Raw genomic sequence first — 24,383 nt, 5'->3', positions numbered from 1 at the left:
ATTCTGATTCAGCAAAAAAAAAGAACAATCTAGATCCCTAACAAACACACCCTTATAAAAGAGTTGTTGCCTATTAATTATCTCTATTGTGCGCCTAAGGCCTCTTCGTGATTAATATTCAACAGGCTCAATAAGGAGCAATCCCAAAGCATAGGCTAGATTACAATGACTATTTTGCCCTTAACAGTAAGAAAATGAAACCTTTGGTTATTCTATCTTTAGAGGGTAGCTAGCTTGACCTACAGATGGTAACAGGGATCTCTGCCGTAAAACATACACACACAGGGATCTCGCTGCCACACTCTGTTGGTCCGTGACTCGGGATCATGCTGATGCCGCGTGCTTCCTTGACGGCGACTGACGGCCATATATATACACGAGGCCTTTTTAGCTGAAGAGGTGAAATTTTTTTTTGGTAATGTAGCATTTTTATTTTTATTTGATAATTATTAACTAATAATAAACTAACTAGCTTAAAAGATTCATCTCACAAATTACAAGTAAACTTTACAATTAGTTATCTTTTTATCTATATTTAATGTTTTATAGATGTGCCGTAAAATTCAGTATGATGGGAAATCTTGAAAAGTTTTTAGGTTTTAGATGAACTAGGCCTTGTTTAGATGGGGAAAATTTTTGGCTTTGGTTACTGTAGTACTTTCGTTTGTATTTGACAATTATTGTCCAATAATAGACTAACTAGGCTTAAAAGATTCGTCTGACAAATTACAGACAAACTGTGTGATTTAGTTATTTCTTTTATCTATATTTAATACTCCATGCATACGTCCAAAGATTCGATACGACGGAAAATCTTGAAAATTTTTAGGAACTAAACAAGGCCTAATCCAATCCCCAATCCGCCCATACAAAAAACATCAACCTCAGGTGATTGGCCAGAGAGAGAGACAGAGGAAGGACTAGTAGCCCGTTACCGTTAGTTACACGCATGCTAACAAACTCACTCGCCAGCCTACCGTCGTCACTCAAGTTAAGGTGGCTGGTGTTTTCCGTGCATCCCTTTCCACGAACAGTGAGTTGCTGGTGCATGCATGCGTCCTCCTAAATCCATGCACTGGGATCGTACATGCACGACGCGATAGCTGCAACAAACAATGAGCCTAGCTAGCCATAGGCGTGTGGGCATATATCATGTGCTGCCTTGCGTGACGCCAAGTGAGAGACCTTTTTCGTCCATTCCTTCCACGGGTCAAGGCTACGAAAGGGCTATGCCGACAACGCCGGCCCAAGGCGGCTACGTGGCTAGTTGATTGCGACTTGCGAGAGCCGTTGCTAGCAAAGCAAAGCGTACGGCAGCTGCGACCGAAAAATCCGGCGCGGCCTTTAAACGCCGGACGCAGATGACCTACTCCACTCTACTAGGCTGCTACTGCTATGCCGTGGCTAGTGTTCGCACCCAGATCGAAGCCGCAGCAGCTGGTAGCCGTGCAATTTCAGACTTCAGACCATTACGAAGCGTACGGCATTTGAGCATTTGCAAAGTTGAATCTTGGACGGAACTATAGAGGCTTTACATCTAGTTGTTGTTAAGGGTGACACCGTTTGGATCGAAGCTAGCCAATGGATTATGGATTCCTGACAACATGAGCACAGTTTACTCTTTCACCATAACCACAAGCTTTTTCTGCCGGATAACATGCAAGTCCAGGAGGACACTGCAAAAAACCGTTGACCTGCACACCAGCTTATATGTCGGTACTACTAGTACTACCAGATAGCTGCTTGCTGGAGGATTGTTATGGCTGCCTGCCATGTACGACGATTTCAAATCACTTTCAACTCCGCTGCAGTTGCAAGCACAGGCGTACTATGCAATGACAGGTAGGTACTATCAGTCTCACGCTTAAAAGAACGGAATTCTGTTCGATCGTAGCCAAGAAATTCCGTCCGGGAGAAGGTCTACTAACTGCTCTAACCACTAGCAGCTGGTATGGTAGTGGTAGGAGGTCAATGCATGCTGGTACAAAAATACACACGGTTGCAGAAAACCTAGTAGTTGATTGCAGAAAACCTGACTTCGTGGCAGTTGGATTCCCAAGCGTCGTCTATGCACCCAACCACAACATAAGCTGGCATCTTCAGAATTCTGAACCATCCAACCACCAAGCATCTGCTTTACTGAACAAAACAAACAGGATCAGAATAGACTGTGCATATTGTTTTTGCAAAGGAGAATAGGCTGAGTATACGTGGTGGGTACTTGTACATCTTATAACTTAAGAGGCACACAATAAGTCAAAGAAAAATGGGTGTGCAAGTAGCCAAACAACCAAGAGCCCAAGCCCATTACAAGTTCGACTTTACTGGAATCCAGTGCTGTAAGAAACAAAAGGTTTCCAATTATGCCAAATCTAACGATATGTTTCACACAAAAATTGAACCACCAAAAGTGTCCAGTGTCGTAAGATAGATCCCAAGAGCTAACCTAGATGCACAATTGAGTTTAGTTGTACCCATCTTACTTCATACTTCCTGCACAACTCTGTCCATCCTACTACTGAATTATACAAGGATGTATTTGGAGTGGGTGGAGCTACTACTACCACTTCATGTTGTACATTACCGGGATTTAATTAGAGAAGAATGTTGAACAGAGGCCAATAGTTTCTGTTTCCAGCATGTACTTAGCACACAAACTAAGCTGAAGATCTCTCTACACAAAACAACAGGGAGCTTGCTATGGAAGGCACCTTACAAAAAGAAACTTAATGATCCCAAGGGTTTAGGCAGGTCACACATGGCAATAATAGGACATGCGACAGTGGCAACAGATAAGTAACAAAATACACAAAAGCAACCTCTAGATCAGGTACACCTGATGCAAACAGATGATGCTTTCCACAAGTGGAGTGGATGGAGTGATGCAGTGGAATCACATGAGCATCTATAAATAGGAAGCAGAAATCACGAAACTAAAGCACAGCAGCATTCAAGAAATCATGGCTTCAATCAATATAGTTCTTGGTGCAATTTTCATTGCTTCCTTCTACTTATCTGGCTCCCTTGCCTTCCCTCCTGGTCACGATGAGGGAGCCCATCCAATTGGAAATGGTCCAATCTCAGGTCTTTCTACAGATTACTACAAGTTCACATGCCCACAAGCCGATGAGATTGTGGTGCCCATACTAAAGAAGGCTATTGCAAAGGAACCACGCATAGCTGCTTCCCTTCTCAGGCTCCTGTTTCATGACTGCTTTGTTCAGGTTAGCACAGTTCAATTTCATTTCAATTTCATCCAGAATAAACAAAAGTCATCCGTCAGTCAGCCACCATGCATGGTTCACCCATGTGTTGGAAGTTGAACATTGTTGAGTGCAAGAACCATGATTTCATGTTCTCTAGTCAATAATCTCAATTGTCTCGTGGTTTATGTAGTTATGTGATGAAATTGCAGGGATGTGATGCATCAGTTCTTTTGGATGACGCTGAGGAAGTTGTAAGTGAGAAAAAAGCTATTCCCAATAAGAATTCTATTAGGGGATTTGAGGTTATAGACGAGATCAAAGCTGCACTTGAGGAAGCATGTCCGAATACAGTGTCTTGTGCTGACACTATCGCCCTAGCAGCCAGAGGTTCAACAGTACTGGTAAATTTCTCTACATTCAAGTGACAAAAACCTGCACTAGTTACAGAAGAGAAAATATACAGGATTTCTCACAAAAAATTGTTTTATTTTCTTTAATAAAAAGACTAAAAGCTGGTAGTCTCAAGCAAAATTTAATTAAGATTTTCCCTAAAAAACTTAATCTAGGTCCACTTGGTACATAATCAATATAATCTTATCACCTGACAGAGTGGTGGACCATATTGGGAACTTCCATTAGGAAGGAGGGACTCAAAGACAGCAAACATGAAGCTAGCAAACAAGAACCTTCCTCCACCAAATGCAACACTACATCGTCTTATCAAGTTCTTCCAAAGGCAAGGACTGGACAAGGTGGACCTTGTTGCATTATCAGGTATAGTACTGGCACATCTTAATGCTCAAATTATTTTTTTTTCAAAAACACGTAGGGAAACCGAGTGTCATTGTATTGAGAAGATTGAAAACCCTTATACAAAAGGGCCACACAACGAAAAGGCACATGCACACACACACAACAACCAACACCTCTACTGATATATTCAATGCTAAAAAAACACTGATATGATATAAAATAGTTAATGGAATTGGTTCAGTTGTACAGAATGTCTTCGATTTTCCTTGTTATAAGCTTAGGGCTGAAAGTATAGCAAGAAAAACATTGTATAGGACATAGTATAAATGCATCACTATCATCAGCAAGAATATCTGTTAGACAACAATGGAAAATAAATAGTATGTTGCTATTGGGTCTGCATATTCTTATCTTCCTAAAGAGTTTATTTTTACACTGACAGGAAGCCACACCATTGGAAAGGCCAGATGTGTGAGTTTCAAACAACGACTCTACAATCAGCATAGAGATAACAGACCAGACAACACACTAGAAAAAAGTTTCTATCACACATTGGCATCGGCGTGCCCACACACTGGTGGTGATGACAACATAAGGTCCCTAGATTTTGTCAGCCCTTCGCAATTTGACAACAGCTATTATAAGCTGATATTGGAGGGAAAAGGGCTCCTTAATTCAGATGAAGTTTTGTGGACAGGAAAAGACCCCGAAATAGCAGGTCTAGTAAAAAGTTATGCAGAAAACGAGCAACTATTCTTTGAACATTATGTGAATTCAATAATCAAAATGGGGAACATAAATCCCCTCATGGGTTACAATGGAGAAATCCGCAAGAACTGCCATAGGGTTAATCAGGATATCTAGTCGTCAAAAGGCTTCAGTTTGAATCAGGTTCCTTTGCTTATGACGAAAAATTTGATTTACATGATGTCAGTTTAAATGTCAACATGCTAATGTGTGATGGCATAAGATGTAACTGTGTTTTCAGTTTCTCACCACCTTCAATGAAATGTATCTCATCTTCTTTTGCTCTAAAATAGTCGTTTATTACGTCGTTGCATAATCATGTCCTTACCTTCTAAAATAGTCTGTTTACTAAGTTCATGACTATGGATTTCTTTTATACTTTTTAACTTTTCTGAGGTTGATGACATGTAAGCTCTACGCTACGGGTTCGATTAAAATTTTTGAGTAGCTGTACCCTATCTACTGCAAGATAATAAGACATTGAATGCTACAAAGCGTGATACCAAGGACGGTGTATGTGCTTTTCATTTTTGAACTTAGTCACCGTGTTCCCGGGTCGACCGGGTCGAGGAACGGGGACGAGGAACGTGGTACGTCAATTTTCAATACTGTTCGGAACGACGAGTATACAGCTTCAGCACGTTCCAAATTAACATGAACTGTGATCCAAGTTAATTTGGGACGACGTTCCCGGAACGACGAGAAGGAACGAGGGACGAGAAGGAACGAGGGACGACGTTCCTGCAGATGCTCGGCTCCTTCCACCTTCCCGATGTTGATTAATGGGGGCTGCTGACCGCTTGCGCTTCGCCTCCCTCACCTTGCCCCGATGCAGCAGACACGCCGCACGACTTCTTGTTCTTCCCGATGCGGCGCTTGGCCTTCCGTTCCCGCGGCGGCGCCATCGAGTTCCCACAGCGGCGCGGTCAAGTTCCTGCGGTGGCGCAGAGAGTTCCCGCGGGCGGCGGCGGGGTCGAGTTCCGCCGGCGTTCCGGCAGCCGTCCCGGCGCGTTCCCGTTCCGCGATTTGGGACGACATTCCCGGGAACGAGGATCGCCGCGTCGACCCGCGATCCCGGTGACTAAGTTTTTGAACATGTAAAGAACTTGTGCACAAAAGCAACACTAATAGTGCCATAGTACATATGGCACAGAGAGCATTTCCACATATGGCACAGAGACCAGAAGTAGTTGGATGAACTGGCCTAATTTAGAAGAGGGGGAGATAATTAGCAACACTCCATAAGCTCACTTGCTAGTAGCAGAGGGAAAATTCTTGGATAGGCTGATGGTGGGTTGTATCCATGTCTTATGTCTGATAAAAAAGAGCCTAGATTAATTGAGAAAAGAATGCAAACCTACAAGAAATGGTCCTAGGTTCTCTTTCTTGAGGCTAAACTTCAGGCTCAGAGATTTCTTGATGAGGCCAAACGAGCTGCTTTTCTTTTTTGTGTAGAGCTTCTTGTTTACTTCTGTTTTGTTTTTCTTTTGGCCTTTTTAGTCCAGCTCCTGCTGTTTGCCATCTTGCCAGACAGGTTTGTACAACTTTTTTTTTTTTGCCTCTCTTAATAAAAATCTCTACAGTGGGGGCCTCCCCTGCTGTATTTAATGTCCAAAAACAAGAAATGGTCCTCAGAATATACCCATTAGTTCACGTTGTCCCATATGCCATATCATTTGTCCTTTGTGCTACTTGTGTGGTACCAGCCGCGTGCTCCCAAGATGTATGGCTTGCATGATTTTCACTAGGATTATCTGCAGGCAAGTAGCCTCTTGGTCTACCAACCTGATGAATGATCAAGACACATAAGTGAGTAAATAGTACCATGTATCGACTAGCATGATCATAAAAACTTTAATGAGCCAACAAAACAGTAAAGGCAAAGTGAACACTCACAGCATCCAAAAAGGCTGACAAGACGGCAATACCAGGCAGCGCATCTAAACCGTACTGAAGTGGAGGGGGGAAATATCAAATGCTTTCAAGCCAACTCTGACTAGTATTGATCTGTTGTTCAAATAATAAATTTAAAAATACCAAATGCTCCGCGCGAGTTTTGTAGATGAACCCTCCGCAACAAAGTAGGCTTGACAAGACAATGAACCTACACACAGACAGAACAGCAGTCAGAATAGTAAACACTAATATGGCAACAAAATTGCAGCAAGAGCAACAAAAAAGAATGGTAGTAATAGTTGTGCTACCAGGGATAGCAAGTACTACCAGGGAAAAGTGAACTTCAGTAAGCAGTAACAACTCATGAAAGAAACTACAATTACCATGAAAATTATTCATATGTGCAAAAAAACAAATTGCCAATCAGGGAAATACTAACTTTAGAGAAAAAAAAGATTGTTACAATCCATAATAGAATTTTCCATCACTGAGAAGGTGACTTTTTAAGTTAAAGAAACACATACATGCAAGAAACAATTCCAAATATTGCCCAGCCTTTCATGGGATCACTCTCTTTTTCTTGTATGTAACCTACAGGGAGGGAGATATACAAACAAATTCATATAACTAGGCTACATCTAGATACTGGTATACAAAATGAGGAAAAGAATGCACAATGACATATGCAGTATTCAAGAACAAAAATAGTGAAAATTGCAAGACTGTTCACAACCATGATGCACTTTGCTTATATCACATGATTTGCAGAAGCTATTTGTCTTCTATGATAAATATAATAATTGCCATATCTGAATTTTGTTCTTTGGTGACTGGTAGGCAGTGCTAGTGAGGCAAAAAACAGCCTGTTGCAAAAGGTCTCAGCTCTCTTATCATTCTGGGGGCAGGGGGCTTGGACTCTTTGGAAGCATCAGAATGCTGTGTGTTTGATAGCACTGCCACAAGTATGGTGGGTGACTTGCTGCTTGCCGAAGAAGCAAGCTTTGGGGCATGGCTGGTGTGCGGGGTCTCTCCCACTTGAGTGTTCTAGCACCTAGTGATTAGGTCACTTGTTGCGGTCGAGTTTATTTTTGTCACAGGCGCAAATGTACTTTGAGAACTACAGGGTGTGGGTGTGGCCGTGTGAGTGTGGGTGTGGGTGTGAAACAGGGTTTCTACTATTTCCTCTTCTTTAATACAAATATACGTAACTCACCTGTGTGTTCGAGAAAACACAATTACCATCTCTATCAGAGTATGTCATGCTGTGATATAATCTCACTCTTAGTCACAAAGTTCCAGGGTAAATGGTGTCACAGGGTACACTACTTTCGCGAGGCTTTTACAAGGCAGGGACAAAAATATCACTGCGTTCCTGGGTCGTGGAATGCTACCTTTGATCCCCATTTCCTGTGACTATCACTATTAAGTAAATGTGAATCAATAAAGATAAGGGAACATTTAATGACAAACGGTTTTAACAATTTGCTGTGTAGCATCTCAAACTCTTGAGTCTAACATCAAAATACTTTTTCACTCCACGCAAATAATTAAATTGAATATTTGAATGGTACCATAAAGTCAAAATAATCATACACCTTTAGAATTTCTGATTCAATTCATTAGTGGTGTTGGTAGCAAGGTGGATTTGGAAACATAGGAATGCTTGTGTTTCTGTTAGAGTATGTGTGTATTAGGCCCATGGGGCCCTGTGTATTAGGCCCATGAGGCCCATGTATGACTGCTATACAGCCACCCTTCTAGGGTTGGCCCAATAATCAATTCAGTTAGTCCAACATGGTATCAAGCTAGGGTTTCCTTCCCTTCTCCCTCCCTCCCCAGCCCAGCCACCAGCCGCCGGCAGGCAAGCCGCCGCCGCCGGCCGGCCAGCCACCATGGCAGTTCCTCCCCCTCCTCCCTCCACCTATGTCCACTCCTTCCCTCCCCTCTCTAGCTCCTCCTGGACGCAGGTGACGGCCGCCCACTCTGCTGCCGGCCAGGAAGCGATGGCCTGCGCCGCCGGTCAGGAACCCCGCGTCGCGCCTCGCGCCGCCGGCCAGGCCGCCCGCAAAGCCGCCGCGTCCCTGCTGATGGCTGACGCCGCACCCGGCACAGGCGCCGACGCCGCGGGTGCTGAAGACCCTGTCCTCCCGGGCGCGCACGCCGGAGATCCGCCAGCCACGGCCGCCTACGCCAGAGCTGTTGCTGCCGCCGTCGCAACCGGTCTTAGCATGCCTCCGCCTACAGCTCCTCTGCCCGGAGGGGCGGCCCCTGCAGGCACGGCTGCTCTGTCCAGGGAGGCTGTGAATGCGGGTGCTCAGCCCAGAGAGGCCGCGGGCGCGGGTGGCACGGCTGCTCTGCTTGGGGCACCCTTCCCTGCACCGCCCCCGCCCCTGTCCCGGCCTACCTCCGCCCTCGCCGCCGCTCTCATCGCTGCTCGTGCCACAGCTGCGGAGGGCCGGGCCCACGTGCATGAGGCAGCCCTCGCTTGGGAGCACGAGCGCGATGCGGCCGATGCCTTGGCCCGCCAGATCGCCGAAGCGGATCAGCTTCTCGGCCTCCCTGCCTCGGCCAACGTCGGAGCCACATCCTCTGGATCGGCCGGACCCAGCGTGTCACACCGCGATCATCTGGCACGATCCGGCCAATCCGCTCGTGGCACAGCTCCACTACCAGGCCGGGGGTGTCCAGAACATCCGGCTCCCGGTCCCGGTCGTCCTTGAGCCGGAGTCGCCCTCCTACGCCCAGTGGCGGGACCTGGTCCTCCTCACCCTTCGTCGCTACGCCTCGACGACCACGTCCTCCTCGACGCCGTGGGCATGGTCCAGCCCGCCTCGTGGCTCCGCCTCGACAGCATCGTCCTCTCCTGGATCCTGGGGACGATCTCCAAGGACCTCCACGACCTCGTCCGCAACACTACAAACGCTCGCGGGGCCTGGTTGGCGCTCGAGGGTCAGTTTCTGGGCAACGCTAAGGCCCGGGCTCTGCGTTTCGACGCGAGCTTCCGAACGTTCGTTCAGGGCGACCTCTCCGTCAGCGAGTTCTGCCGCAAGATGAAGGGCATGGCGGACTCTCTCGGCGACCTTGGTTGGCCCGTGGAGGACCGTATCCTGGTCCTCAACATCCTCCGCGGCCTAAGTGATCGCTACGCCCATCTCCGGACGTGGATCGCCCGTCAGCGGCCCTTCCCCACCTTCCTTCAGAGGAGCTCCAGCAGGGAGTTCAGGTCACTTCAGCCTCCGCGCCAGGGTCATCGACCTCCTCGACTGCTCTCGCTGCTACTCCCCCACCGCGCCTGTCCGTCTTCGTCGTCTCTCCTTGGTCTTCCTTCCCTCGGGCCGAGCGGGGGTGGGAGGCCGTGGCGGCCGCCGTGTGGTGTTCGATGAGTCTGTCTTCCCCTTTTCCACCACCACCACTCCTACCTCCACCCCGAACCTTGACCTATCCTCTATTCTTAACACTGACCCGGTGGTCGAGCCACCTTTGTCAATGTTTCCTGCAGGTCCTGCTACGCCGTGCCCCTCGTCGGGGTCATGCTCTAGTCCGCCGGCCGCCCGTGACACCACGGGGCCTGTACCCGGCCCGGGCCTCGAGGGGTCACCTCCCGGGTCGGCGACTCCACCTCCGACCCTACCGGCACGCTTCGCCCAGCCGGTGCGCGTCTACCAGCGACGTGCCCACGATGCGGGCCCCGGACCAGCGCGCTTCGCCCAGCAGGTGCGCGTCTACCAGCGACGAGCCCGGCTACCGTCGCTGCCTCCGTCGGCACCGGTGGCCCCCTCTTCGTCGGGGTCACCTCTGCCACCGGCGGGATCCTCTCCGCCGACGACACCGACACCGCCGCCGAGGCCCCCTGCTACCCGTGTTGCGACGTCGGTACCACCCGCCGCTTCTTCACCGACACCCGCGTCATGTTCACCCTACTGTGATGTGACACGCGGCTGGTACCCTGCAGCCCCGGGCTCTTGCGGCGATGCCGGGGACTCGCAGGTCTCCCCGGTACCCTCTTCTGTCCGCGAGGCTTTGCTGGACCCTCACTGGCGCCGCGCGATGGAAGAGGAGTAGACGTCGCTCCTCGCCAACCAGACATGGGATCTAGTACCTTGTCCACCGGGCTCCAACATCGTCACCGGCAAGTGGATCTGGACTCACAAGCGCCAGGCTAACGGCACTCTTGAGCGGTACAAGGCTCACTGGGTTCTCTGGGGCTTTACTCAACGCCCGGGTGTCGACTACGACGAGACTTTCAACCCAGAGGTGAAGCCGGCTACCGTCCGCACCGTGCTCTCGCTGGCTCTCACTCGCGAGTGGCCCGTGCATCAGCTGGACGTGAAGAATGCCTTCCTGCATGGCGTTCTCATTGAGACAGTCTACTGCAACCAGCCGGCGGGGTTTGTTGACTCTTCTCGTCCAGACATGGTGTGTCGACTCAAAAAGTCTCTCTATAGCCTCAAGTAGGCCCCCGGGCGTGGAACCATCGGTTCGCTGCCTTCCTACTGACCCTGGGGTTTGTGGAGGCAAAGTTAGATACTTCTCTGTTCATCTATCACCATGGCGCTAAGACTGCGTACCTGCTGCTCTATGTTGATGACATTGTCCTCGCAACCTCCAATGAGTCACTTCTTCACCAGATCATCACTTCTCTTCAGCAAGAGTTTGCTATGAAGGATCTGGGTGCACTCCATCACTTCCTCGGGGGTCACTGTTGAGCCTTATCCTGTCGGGTTACTCCTTCACCAGCGGCGGTACACTCTTGATATCCTAGAGAGAGCTGGGATGACAGTCTGCAAGCCCTGCTCCACTCCGGTTGACACACAGGGCAAGCTCTCAGAGACTGGGAGCACCCCAGTGACAGATCCCACTGCATATCGGAGTCTTGCCGGCGCACTTCAGTACCTCACCTTCACGCGGCCTGACATCACCTATACAGTTCAGCAGATTTGTCTACATATGCATGATCCCTGGGAGCCACACCTCACTACTCTCAAACGGATCCTTCGCTACTTCCACGGCACCGTCGACTTCGGCCTCCTCCTTCACCGATGGTCCTCCTCCACCGAGCTTGTCGTCTACACTGACGCTGACTAGGCCGAGTGTCCTGACACTCGCCGCTCTACCTATGGCTACGCCGTCTTCCTAGGCGGCAACCTAGTGTCCTGGTCGTCCATGCGCCAGCCGGTCGTCTCCCGCTCCAATGCCGAGGCGGAGTACCGCGTTGTTGCTAACTGCGTGGCTGAGGCTTCCTGGCTCCGGCAGCTCCTCGCCGAGCTCCATAGCCCTCTCTCCCAAAGCGCGCTGGTCTACTGCGACAACGTCAGTGTGGTGTGCCTCTCCACCAACCCGGTCCAGCACCAAAGGACCAAGCATGTGGAGATCGATCTCCACTTCGTCCGTGATCGGGTCGCCATCGGCGATGTTCGGGTCCTCCATGTCCCGACCATCGCCGACATCTTCACCAAGGGTCTCCCATCCTCGACCTTCACCGAGTTTCGCTCCAGCCTCAACATCACTGGTGGCTAGTTGCGTCTGTGGGGGGGCTCGTGTGTGTGCTTCTTTTTGTCTCCAGTCTGTAACTCCGTTGCGCCAGTAGTTCAGACTGCGGGGGGTGTTGGAGTATGTGTGTATTGGCCCATGTGCCCCTATGTATTAGGCCCATGTATGACTGCTATACAGCCACCCTTCTAGGGTTGGCCCAATAATCAATTCAGTTAGTCTAACAGTTTCTGAAGGAGCCTCACCTAATGTTAACGCACTTATGCAAGAAATTAGGGATGATGCAAATTTGTGGTGTATGGCTGGGGCTAAAGGTCTTAGGCATATTAGGCCGTAATGTGCTGTGGAGTTTAGGTTGCTAGTCAAAGCTTCTTGTATTCCTGGCTAATCACTCATGTAAACCCATGCCCTAATGGGCTTGTTTTGTGTTTTGAGTCTTCTTAGACTCCTTTTCTTCTTCTTCTTAATACAATGATAAGCAGCTCTCCTGCATGTTCGAGAAAAATAGTTGCAGTGTCTAAAAGTACACCTACTTTAAGTGTGAATTATCTCAACTGAACATTGCATAAGACCAATCTTTTGTGTTTTCCTGAATAAAGATCTAATGAAGCTAATGCAGAATCTCCAATGAACAAAAATCCATAGGCACAGTTGATGATTCTATGGCTAGGACTAACCACATTTTTTCGTTAGTGTAAATTCAATTGGATCATAGCCCTCCACTGGGATAAAAATATTGACCTCATAAGGATTGGTTCGGGCAATTTCACCTACAAAACATAGAAAACAGAGTTCATTTATTGAAGTTGTATAAGGCATCACAAATTCACAATGGACAAGGAAGAAACTAACATCTCCAATTCACATTCAAAACTGTAGGAGATAGGGTACTAGGCATGGCACCATTGAATCCTACAAGTGTAACACCAAGCCCTTTCACTGGATTAACCTGTGACAAATAGAGCTTTACAATACTGTGCAACTGGCCTTGTAATTAGCACTAATATGGCAACAGTCTTGAATTTATTTTGACAGCAGTGCACTCATTTGCAAAAGTTATGCATTAATTAAAAATAATATGCATATGTAAGTGAATATTTGGTCACCAATATATCATTGAACAAATGAGTGAATGAACAAAAGTTAGCATTGTTGTTAATTGATAATTTGTTTCAGAAAGAAACTAGTTAGATGCTCTAATAGAAATGCCTAGAACAATTAATGCAAAACAAAAAAAGAAACATACGTCACATGCATAACAGCATTAAACCTGATGGAAAAGGTCCCTTAACTATAATGGACGAAATCATAAAGATATTTATCTCATATTTGGGGCAATTGTAATCTTGCACTTAGTTTGGAGTTCAATTGTAGATTTTCCTTCCTTTTCTAAATATGCATGATTCCTCCTGTTATTTGAATCTGGGGCACGCTGTTTGTCCCTCTTTGTTACACTGGGGCAGGCGTATTTTCCAGTTAAAATAAATTAATGAAAACAGATGAAAATGGGGAGGGAGGGGAAGAAATTAAAATAAGCATGGCTTGTGTTATTCTTGCAACTCCAGGCCAATCTTTTACGGCTTGGTTCCTTGCGCCAGCACAATCCAGAGCGAGGGAGCAGTCTCAGGGTGGGCTAGTGGTGTGTGCGCGGCTAGGCTGGGAGCAGCGTGGGGAGGAGCGTGTGCTTCTTTCCCACTGACACATCTCTCCCACCACTCCTCTTCACCCCCATGGTCATCAATACCAGGCAGAGCTCAAAGTCAAAGACCTGTGCTAGTTCCACATGCCTGGTCGTGAGCTCAAAATGCCAGGAATTGGGATCCTCTGAAATCTCAATCTATAGATTGAGCACCTCAGTAGAAAAATCAAGTGCCCTCCAACCAAATTGAGTAGCTTGCTGGTTTCAACTCAATTCATCCCACACACCTCCAAAATGGAATTCCCTCCAACTAAATCGAGCAAAAGTGGTATGTTGTGTGCCTGTTTATGGTTAGAGGCAGTCAGCTGCATGCAGGCAGAGGCATTTGGCTGTGTGCGCAGGCAAGCAGCTCCAGGAGCGCTGCGGGTGGGCAGAGGTGGGTGGCCGCATAGGTAGGCAACCACGGAAGCAGCGTGCATGGGTGGCTGGAAACGAGCAGGGTAATGCTGGAACAGTGATGGCACAGAAATGTTTTTTGGATGTTGACTTAATACAGTTAAGTAGACTAAATGGAGGTAGATTAAAGCAAAATTTCAATTTAAAAAATTAGGGCCAATGACCCGAGGTCTGAAAAATGAGGCCAAATGGGTAGTTGGAGTTCAAAACAGGGGCAACCATACAATTGCCCCGTCATATTTTGACAGCCCCAAATCTGTTTCACATTTTACCTTGAAGGTCGGTTTTCCAATAAGGCCTGAGAGTGAGGACTTGGCACTAAGATACAGAGACACATGAATCTGCTCGGTCTGGAAGCTGCATGGGAAACAGAATATTGATGAAATTAGTGTAGAAATAGTACAGGTTTCTATTTTCTAATATGGGATATAATCAGATATATAATTATTAAAAGTGCAAGGACTACAATCTGGAGTAGAAATTCTAGGAGTAAAGTTAAAGTTTTGCAGGTATTGGAATAGGATCCCAAGAAAAACTCATAGTCACATAAGTGATCCATAATTCCAAATTTTTGTTTCAAAATAATGCAGATACTGCATAAAAATTTGCTTGCTAACTAATTCACATAGATGTCCTAGCGCCTACTCACATAAACTAGCAGCATCCTGTTCATATAGAAATATCATGCTCAAAAGGTGACAGGGACATCTAGCCTATAAACTCCCTGTGTTCATAAAAAACCTGTTCTTTAGGAGAAGATTTAATCAAACCTTAAAAACTACAAATATCAATAACTTTTAAATTATAAATTTGAAAACATGTAAGTATAGGTGTAGAATTATATTGAAAAAAGAAAAATACTTGTAAAATCTCATAAAGTTGAAGAATTTTAAAGAATATATTATAGAAAAAAGTAATAGTCAGAAGAAAGTGCATGAGGCTTATGTTTGAAGTTCGTGTAGATGAAGTTGTGAGAAATAGCATTTACTTTAGCAATTAATTGAAGACAGACAAGTCTTGTTATCCAGAGGTTGCCTATCAGTCTTATTGTCTAGGCCCCTTTTGAGACTGCATTCTAATAACACCTATCCTACTGTATTACAATTGTAGCTTAGCTAAAGCCACTAATTAGGATCCTGTAGTTCTTCCACATTCTGAATGATTAACTAGAAGTTATAAAAGCATCTTGGTGGATAAGCTGTGATAACCACAGAATTGGTATAACACTTATAGATTTACATATTACAGAAACTCTTATAAAACAAAGTGAGGCCTTCTACAAAGCTGAAAGTTACAGTTTGAAGATTACTTGCATGAACACAATTAATATTTCCATTTCGCATTTGCACAGACTTATAAAGATAACCTCAAGCTTCGGCTCATTAAATTTGAACAGTACTTTGATAGAAAATAGTACCTAAATCCATGATGAGGTTGCTCGAATCCGAACTGAGTGAATCCATTATAAACCTAAGAAGACCAAAGAGACTTGTAATACTAGCTTAAGCAATAATTAACAAACAAACTGAGAGGAACTTACAATTTCTGATGACCGGGGATGGAAGCCCACCGTGAAACCCTTAAATACTCTGGGACCACTTTTAACACAAGGAATAGCTAGTTCAACAATCACCCTGATGGGAAAAAAAACATGTATGATGACGGAATAAAACAATGCCACAGTTATATATTTAAAAAATAGAATAGCAATAAGCAGGGCCATCCTTTTTGGTCCCTGCGAGAGAATTTGGAGATCATGGGCTCATGTTGGGTTTCAACTCTAGCCTACCCCAACTTGCTTGGGACTAATAGGCTTTGTTGTTGTTGGTGGTGGTGGTGGTGGTGGCTCACAACAAATGTTGGACAGCTGATAAACTTGAAAAGGATTACCACACCTAACCTGCTGCCCCCCTGTGTGACCAGGAGCCTGAAACGATGAACCATTTGCTAGTGGATTGTGTGTTTGCCCAAGTTTTCTGGTTCTTGTTGCTCTGAGGGGTTGGGTTGCAGAGCCTTTCTCCACAGCCTACAGCCCCATCCTTTGACAATTGGTGGTCTGATGCGAATTCCAGGGTAGAACGGGAGGTCAGGCAGGGCCTCAATTCATTGATCATCTTGGGTGATTGGTCTATTTGGAACCTCAGCAACCGTTGTGGTTTTTTATGGAGTCTCACCAAGTCTTTCCTTGATCATGGTCCTGGTTAGAGATGAGCTGAAATTTTGGGGTTTGGCTGGGGCACGTGGTATTTCCTACCTCATTGCCCTAGCACTGAGGGGTCAGGGTTGTTGGGACTGGTCTTTGTCAGTTTTTTGCAGTTTAGGTTTTTCCTACTTCTTGGATCCCTAGTGGGGATTAGTCTTGGCTCGTGTTGATTGTTGTTTGTAAGGGTTCTATACCCATTTTTTCCTTCTTCTTAATACAATGATACATAGCTCTCCTGCGTGTTCGAGAAAAAAAAAGCAGATCCATACACCTCAATCACATTTTCTACATATCAAGAAAAGGATATACACAAAAATCATCCGAGAAATACCTTCAGTTCATATTAAATCGATTAAGTAAGCTTTTCAAAATTGGGTTGACCTCGCCTGCACCCTGCCTAATATTTATCTTTCCTACTAAGATGAAACGTGGCGTCCGTTCTGTGTTCTAGGTTCCCCTCTCACCACTTGAAACAACAACAAAAACAAAGCCCCTCATCACTTGAAAATTAAGAGTAAAAGTTTAGAAAACAAGGAAACTGATACATCTAAGTAATTGTAAATCAAATTATATGTCTCCCTCAACTCTAGGAATCAATACGCTTCCTCAAACAACTCCTAGGAAACTCTAACAAAATTTATCTCATCAAGCCAAACATTCATCTCATAAATCCAAACTAATTTCATGTTACCGCTTTTTCACCTCCCCTCTCCTTCCCACTAAAACTTTTATTTTTGCCCAAACCCCACATAATGGACTAAAATAGAGTTCTAAGAGCCTCAAAAGAGTAGATGGCACTGCACAGGACAATCAGAGCTCACAGTAGTGGCTGGATGTGTTAAGCCACCCTGATTTTTTTACTGCATAGCAATGGATGGGCCTTCAACTAGTATGATGTGTTAGGGAAGTATTCTGTATTTCCATGTAGACAGTTCCCATTTTCCGTATTGCCTGTATACCTGCTTCCCAGGGGATAAATCACTCGTTACCAGCTCAGCCTAGCTTAGAACTTTGTAAAATTTACAGACTGTTGGAGTTGAAACCTAGACTAAACGGAGCAGCTGAACCGATAGCCAACTAGATTCCAGATCTACTTTTTTCTCTTATTCGTTGGTTCAGTTATTGATAATATCAAAATGCTGTATCATGTGCATTTCCATGACAGCGCTTATAAATGAAAAAAAGGGGTTCTGTTGTCTAATAGGCTGGTGTCCTTCCATCAATCTAGCAAAAATGTATCCTCATACATTCTTCATTTTGGAAACATTTGTAAAAGTTCCCTTGCAATTACCTCCGAATTTCCAATTTCTCTGAGGAAGCTAACAAAGGTGCATGTGCAGCCAATTATTGAATGTGTTGGCTTATGTACACTTCTCTTTATCTTAATAAAATTCTACAGTGGGCCCCCCTGCTGTACCTTATGCTCAAAAAAAAAAGTTGTCCTCACTGTGATCACGCTGAAGAATCTATCAACAATTTGCTCCTGTCTTGTGTTTTTGCAAGAATGTTCTGGTCCAAACTTCTACAAAGAGTCGGACTGCAGTTCCTTGCCACACAGATCGGGGAGGAGTTCTTTGATGATTGGTGGGCATTGGGCAAGAATCAATTTGAAGGCTGGGTATCACTACAGAAAGGCCTCAATTCCCTTGTCACCCTTGGCATGTGGACCTTGTGAATTCATCGTAAGTTCGTAACAAGTGTGTGTTTGGTGGTGTTCCTCCAAGCTTGGCTAGAGCCTTACTGCTCGCTGGCGAGGAGATGCATATTTGGGGTTTGGCCTGGGCTAGGGGTATCTCCTACCTCATCGCCCTTGTGCTGGTGTAGTGTGATTTGCTTTTGTCTCCTACGTGTTCAATAAAAAAAAGACACTAAGATGTATTTAAAGTCATCACAATTTATTTTTTTGAATCAGGTTTCATATTCACAGTTATGTCAGAAACATCTACATCTTTGTAGTTCTGGTTTTATCTGATGTGGACATCTCCAGCATTCACACCAATCATTAGACAGAAAAATCTTCACTTAAAATGTAAATAAATCGAATATTTCATGATTACCTGCACATCCGTTCATGGTAAGATATGCTGCAAATGCATCCTTGTTCATCTGCACGGTTTTCAATATCAGCATATGCTTTCCCATGAGCATGTGGCTAAGATAGTATTCAAAACCAGCAAGAAATTGACCTTTTAATAATCATTTCACCAATTATCATCCTAGTAACGACATGAATAGTGCTTGCCAACCGTATATGGCATATGCACACCAATATATACAGAGCATCTACATGATGCCCAATGTTGGATAAGAATGGTTCTTTTAACTAATGTGCCAATTTCCATCATACTTGCAGGGAAAAAATGTAACTAGGACTTGAGAACAAAAAAAAGAACTTCGTTCAATTCTCTTGCAAAGGGGAGAGAATGAAGTTTAATCACGCCAAACTAGTCAACATTTTTTTTCGAAGCGTTAGAGTCCCAGAGAAAACAGGAAACCAAATCTACTGATAAATATATGCAGCACCAAGCACCTGGGCCTACTGATTATGAATTAGAGCATGTTTGGTTGCTGACGGTAGTCACCAAAGCTTGGGCCGGCCAAATTTTGGCGCACATATCGGCTGCCCAGGATCAGCCAGAGATTGGCCGTAAAAATGAACTAAGCCGCCTATGTCTGAACTGGGGCCAGCCAAAGTTTGGCTATCATCCAAACGGTAGGTTTGCATCCAGTCAACGACCAATGTTTGGCCTGGCAGCTTGAGGCCGGCATCCAAACATGCCCTTAATTGCTTGATGGCGACAAGTTTTGCAGCAACTAGATAAACAACACCAAAAGGGTTTAAATTCTTTAGTGGTGTTGGTCATTTGATAGATTTGGAGGCATAGGAAATTAGGAATATATGTGTCTTTGGAGGGTTGGGGAGGGGGGCTCCTAATTCTAGCACTGTAGTGCAAGAGATTAGATATGAGGCAAAAATGTGGTGTATGGCAGGGGTCAAAGGCCTCAGGCACATTTGGCCATAGCCTGGTTGTGTGGGTGTCTGTTGGTCATCTAGTATTCTTCAGTGACCGATGCTTGTACACCAGAGCGCTTGTATGAATCTCTTTGATTCTTTTTATCTTCTTGATGTAATGATATGCAGCTCTCCTGCATGTCTGAGAAAAAAATAAGATAACCATAGCTGGAAAGTGAAAACAAATCTGTGTGCAAGTAAGAAGGCTACTTCATACTAAATCTATGCAGCAGGAAGTAGTCTTTCCACCCCCTAAGGTGTCTTTGAGAAAATGAATAGTGATCTTTTTTATTTGGTCAGTAACATGCAAAAAAGTATTTAAATTGGACACATGGAATAAGAAAACTCAATAGGTAACAACCTTTGCACACTTTATTTGAGCAATGTCCACATATGATGTTTACCTGAAATATGTTCAAAAATATTAGTCCATCACTTTAAAATAGTCTTGGTATAAAATAAGAAATAACAACATTAGTCACGGTAACAAAGAATCTCACCAGAAATTAGACACAAACCTGTGCTGTGCGACCCATCTTTTTGAATGTAGTTTCACAGTGCACTAAATCTCCATTATGCATTTTCTGAAATTGCATGTGAGAAATTAGAAAATGTACTGTTGAGCTACGAAGGTAGAGAACTCCCTAGCAAGAACGGCTAGCACTCTAATTTCAACGCAACCTAAACAACATCTACTATATGATAAAAAATCGTAAGTCAACAATTTTCAACACAAAAGGCATGCACTCTTTTTATCATATACAATCAATTTGAAGTACGAAAGTGTTACCTGAATGTAGTCAATAGGATCTGAACCAGTTAGAAAAGAGCGAAAACTAACAAAGCGTCCAAATTCAAGGTAACCACCCTGAACAGAATGAACAAATGCATAGTATTATCCAGATGGTGACATGTCACAAATTTCAACATCTACCAAGGACCATGTAGGTTAAAATGATCAAACATAAAATTGGCCAAAGCCCAATATATGTGCTTCCAAAAAGGAAAAACAGAATTTTTAAATACATTTTGTATATAGAACAATTAGGTTAAAAAGAAAGGTTAGACAAACAGATGATTTATTGTGTTATTGCTAAATATGTTGGAACAAATGATGATTGATGTTGGAACTAAAAGGCTGCTACACTGTGCTTACTAATCTTCAGCAATAAGGCCTGGGTTTCTCTTTACTATACGTTCCAGGAATATTCGGTTTCTTATCTTTCCATATGTCTGTATTAACTGATGAAATGGTAATAGTTGGTAACTTGTTCAGCGTAAAAGGGTGGTGCATTATGAACAATCACTATAATCCAATTCCAATGGTTTTGTTGGCAGTCAGCACCACTACAACCCTAAGTACAGTCTTCAGACTGCAAAAAAAAATAAAAAAAAATAAAAAAAACTGCCTAAACCCTTGGAATACACACTGGCACCTTAGGATATGACTGCAATTGTAAAAATATACAAACATGGTACTAGTACCATACCTTTTAAGAACATAATGACTTAATGAGTTCATGACCTTAAAATTAAATGGAGATAACATCGTAAATTGCCAATTAGGACTAGAAAAAATGGCATGTCAATATATCATACTTCCTTACCTCTTGAGATCTTTTCTGCACATCTTTGCAGAACTCGACAACCAAATCAGAGGGCAGTGAGCCCTGATAATTACAATAAAAAAGAGTCGTTGGGCTATATTCAAATGCACTATGAGAAAACAATACATTGTCTAAAAGATAATTTAACATTTACAATGGATTTCAGATAGTCACCTGTTCCTTATATTCAAAAACCTTTCCAACCAGATGCGTCTGAAAGCTGCTTAGGAGAGCAACATGAAAGAATTTCGTCTAGTTTCAAAGTACATGGCATAGCGAAGAGCATGATTGTATGGATACAAAATCAACAAGGCGGCTTTCATTGTCAAATGTATAGCAATTAGAACTTGGAACAACGATGATAGCAGTAGCTGGTACATGCATGTAGGTGACTGCCAACAAAACTGCAGAAAATAACAAAAATCATAAGGAACTACATGGCACAATAGTTCTCATAGCGCAGGGAATAGCATGCTGATTCAAACACAGAAATTCTATAAAAAGGGTATCAGTTTAATTATAGAACCCAGGGTCATAATCTCGAAACTAAAAGGGAGAATCATGGCAGATAGAAGTTAACAAAAAACATTCTCTAAATTATCAAACACAGGAAGTCATATACTTATACACGAAGCATAGATGATACTGAAAACAGTAGGAGCCATGCCAATTACATAAGTGTGTCCATTGCTGAACTGCCAGGACATGTTTTACAAGAAAGCTTTTTGATTGTATAAAAGCTGCTCAGAATAACAAGTGCATCCATATTTGAAAAATACTTTGATTGCTATGGCTTTTTAAACCAAATAATTAAGGAAACAAGTTTCGAATCCTAATCAAAATTATGACAGTCTAGCTCATTATGTACACCCAGGTATGTCTTCTTAACAAACAACTACTAAAATCGTAATGCAATTACTACAGATGGTGATCCTATTGTCAAACAGCAGATGAAAAGTACCTATGACGCACAGCTGAATGGTATGCGTAGTGCAGGAGGCCATGTTACTCCACTATAGCAGTGCCCCTATATTCAAGTTTGAAAGTGGTTCCCTGTTAGATATGTGTACTGAAAGCATTGTATGACAAGGTCAGTCATAGATAATTGCCCGACATGCATAACTACACTTTTCACATTTCAGGGAATCAGTGTGACAAATAGATAAAAGAACACTTACTGTAACAATAGGAAAGCATTTGACGGGTGTTGTGTACTTGTGTAGTTGTGTTAGAATATATAGATCATTGAAGCCAAAAACGTCCGTGCAGGGCGGTCATGGGTGAGCATTCGTTCTCGGTCAGTTCCGTTTCAGTCTTAGTCTTGAGTCTTGACATAACTGACCGGTCAAAAGGACACAGCAAAACAAGAGGAGAAATCGAGCGTGCAGAGGTGGAGCTTCGCACGGGGGCGGCGGTGCTCGTCAGCGCCTGGGGGTTGGAGTGTTGAGTCCATGCACGGATGTATCAATATGGGGCGTTGCGCAAGGACATGGCCGTCCATGCCGCCGGCGACGTCGGTCAACGGCAAGCGCGCTGCCTAGAGGCTCGTTCGCCTGGAGCTGCAAAATCGAAGGAGAAGGGGAGGGCCTGCAGCCTGCAGGATTGAGAGGGAAGGGGAGAGGCTGCAGAATTTGGAAGGAGAGGGGAGGGCTACGGGAATAGCGCGCAAGACCGGCGGACGCGGACCGCAGGGCGTCGGCGTCGCTGTCGGCCCCGTTGGCGTCGAGGGGCGAGTGAGACTACAGACTAGCACTCACCATGAGAGCTAAGCTAGCTTCTAGCTTCGGCAAAACGGAATTGGAGGATTTCGCACTACAAACGTCTACTGTTTGCCAGGTATTGGCGCAGCGGCACCGGACGAACGGCCGGAGTGGAGGAGCCGAGAAGCACACAGATTCGACGGTAGAAGAAGGGCGCGGATAACTCACCGCGGCGGCAATGAACTGTACAGTCACCGAGCGGGATGCCGGCCTTCGGCGAGAGAGAGCGACGGCTTCAGATTTCTGAATGGGGGCGGCGAGCACGGCGGCCGGCGGGCGGGATGGCGCTTCTTCCCATAGAGTGGGCCCAGCCCAGGCACGCGGCGTTGCGGCCGTGTGCGGGACGGGGGCGCGTGTTTGTTTGGCTGATCTACCCAGCCAGCCGGCTGGCTGGCCTAGGCGCCTAGCCCTCATCAGCTTGACTCGAGGCCTCGAGCACAGCTTTTACGGTGCAACCTCGTGTTGTTTCACAGTCAAGAATAAGTTCGGTTAATCAGATATCGTGTTTATTTCACTTTATTTACAAATTAGAGCACGTACAACAGTCGCCGGAGTGCCGTCTATATGGATGTATATTTAAAAAAAAACACCACTTCCGATGGTATTAAATGAACTGAGAGAGAAGAGCCGGCGTCTTATGAGTCGACAGCAGCGGCGCGTGCTCCAAGGGACGTCTCATCTGGGCGGTGTGCGTGGAGATTAGCTGTGGCCAACGTCCACCAATGTCACCTTGCTGTTTTTCTATAGAAAAATAAAAGAAGAAATACACCTAGAATACAATTATACCAACACTATACAGGCAACAAGCATGAACCATGCATCACTTAATACTTTGATAGTGCTAGTTCTATAAGGGCAGTCCCAATGGCACATTAATGATAGTTTCTATCCCTATTGAATAACTTGACAACTAAGCAAAATACTGATGTGGCAGTCTAATAAATGAGGAAAGAGAAGAGAAAATGAAGAAATCGTTTCCTATACAAGAAACCACGTCTTCGCTAAACCCAATGAACGAAGAAACCACGTATTCTGCGTTGGGAAGAAACCACCGGTGTCTATGTGGTGGCCCCCGCATGTGTTTGCCTGTGCCGCCGCGCTCGCGTACCGGTCGAGTTCAACCGCGCCGACCACGCTTGCTTGCGCTAGCCGCGCTCCCGTAGTTGCATACTCGCATCGCATGCGCCGCCGCGCTCATCCTCATTGCTAGCTTGCTTGCTGGCCGCTGCGCACGTCCGCACTGCTTGCTTGTCGGTGCTACCGCGCTGGCCTACCAGGCTACCAGCCATTGCACACTGTGCTCGCTCACCTGTGCCGTTGCGCTGGCTTGCCGACTGCTGCGCTCGCTCATCCACGCCGCCGCTCTTGACGCCGACCACCGCACTTGACGCTGCTCTCTAGCCAAGGCCCAGCTCCACGGTGATGACAGGAGCGAGCACGCAGCCCTCCATGCTCGTCGTCCATGTGCAGGTTGCTCCATCATGAGGCTCATGTATGCTTGTTGTCCGTGTAGGCTGCTATCCTCTATGCTCGTCGTCCAGGCTAGTCTCCTTTTATGCTTGTCATCTGGGCAGGCTACTTCATCATGAGCACGAGCTCACGCATGGTGGCTA

General features: G+C 45.3%; 2 protein-coding genes across 5 annotated transcripts; one reads left to right on the top strand and one right to left on the bottom strand.

Annotated features, from left to right (window-relative positions):
* On the bottom strand, positions 1,571-23,152 carry LOC8085824. Of its 4 annotated transcripts, XM_021456743.1 has the most exons (19): positions 22,939-23,148; positions 21,972-22,037; positions 21,311-21,414; positions 21,185-21,223; positions 21,011-21,073; positions 20,194-20,271; positions 19,922-19,987; positions 19,765-19,807; positions 18,448-18,496; positions 15,728-15,821; positions 15,605-15,657; positions 14,460-14,544; positions 12,945-13,041; positions 12,770-12,862; positions 7,127-7,193; positions 6,744-6,810; positions 6,603-6,656; positions 6,349-6,491; positions 1,571-2,139 (listed from the first exon to the last, which is right to left on the bottom strand). In XM_021456743.1, exons 2-18 carry the CDS (start codon positions 22,012-22,014, stop codon positions 6,357-6,359), a joined length of 1,230 nt encoding a protein of 409 aa, XP_021312418.1. In that variant the 5' UTR covers positions 22,015-22,037; positions 22,939-23,148; the 3' UTR covers positions 1,571-2,139; positions 6,349-6,356. The 4 variants fall into 4 exon arrangements, with proteins under 4 accessions (XP_021312418.1, XP_021312420.1, XP_002455404.2 ...); XM_021456745.1 differs by lacking the exon at positions 20,194-20,271 and having other exon boundaries at positions 22,939-23,149; XM_002455359.2 differs by lacking the exon at positions 21,972-22,037.
* LOC8085825 (peroxidase 9) lies at positions 2,731-5,009 on the top strand. The gene is made up of 4 exons (XM_002457564.2): positions 2,731-3,224; positions 3,416-3,607; positions 3,815-3,980; positions 4,402-5,009. Exons 1-4 carry the CDS (start codon positions 2,961-2,963, stop codon positions 4,821-4,823), a joined length of 1,044 nt encoding a protein of 347 aa, XP_002457609.1. The 5' UTR covers positions 2,731-2,960; the 3' UTR covers positions 4,824-5,009.

Source organism: Sorghum bicolor, chromosome 3 (genome assembly GCF_000003195.3).
Source record: "Sorghum bicolor cultivar BTx623 chromosome 3, Sorghum_bicolor_NCBIv3, whole genome shotgun sequence".
In the NCBI taxonomy this organism is placed as follows: Eukaryota; Viridiplantae; Streptophyta; class Magnoliopsida; order Poales; family Poaceae; genus Sorghum; species Sorghum bicolor.
The sequence above is the reverse complement of the archived record's forward strand: the minus strand, read 5'-3'. Positions and strand labels throughout refer to the sequence as shown.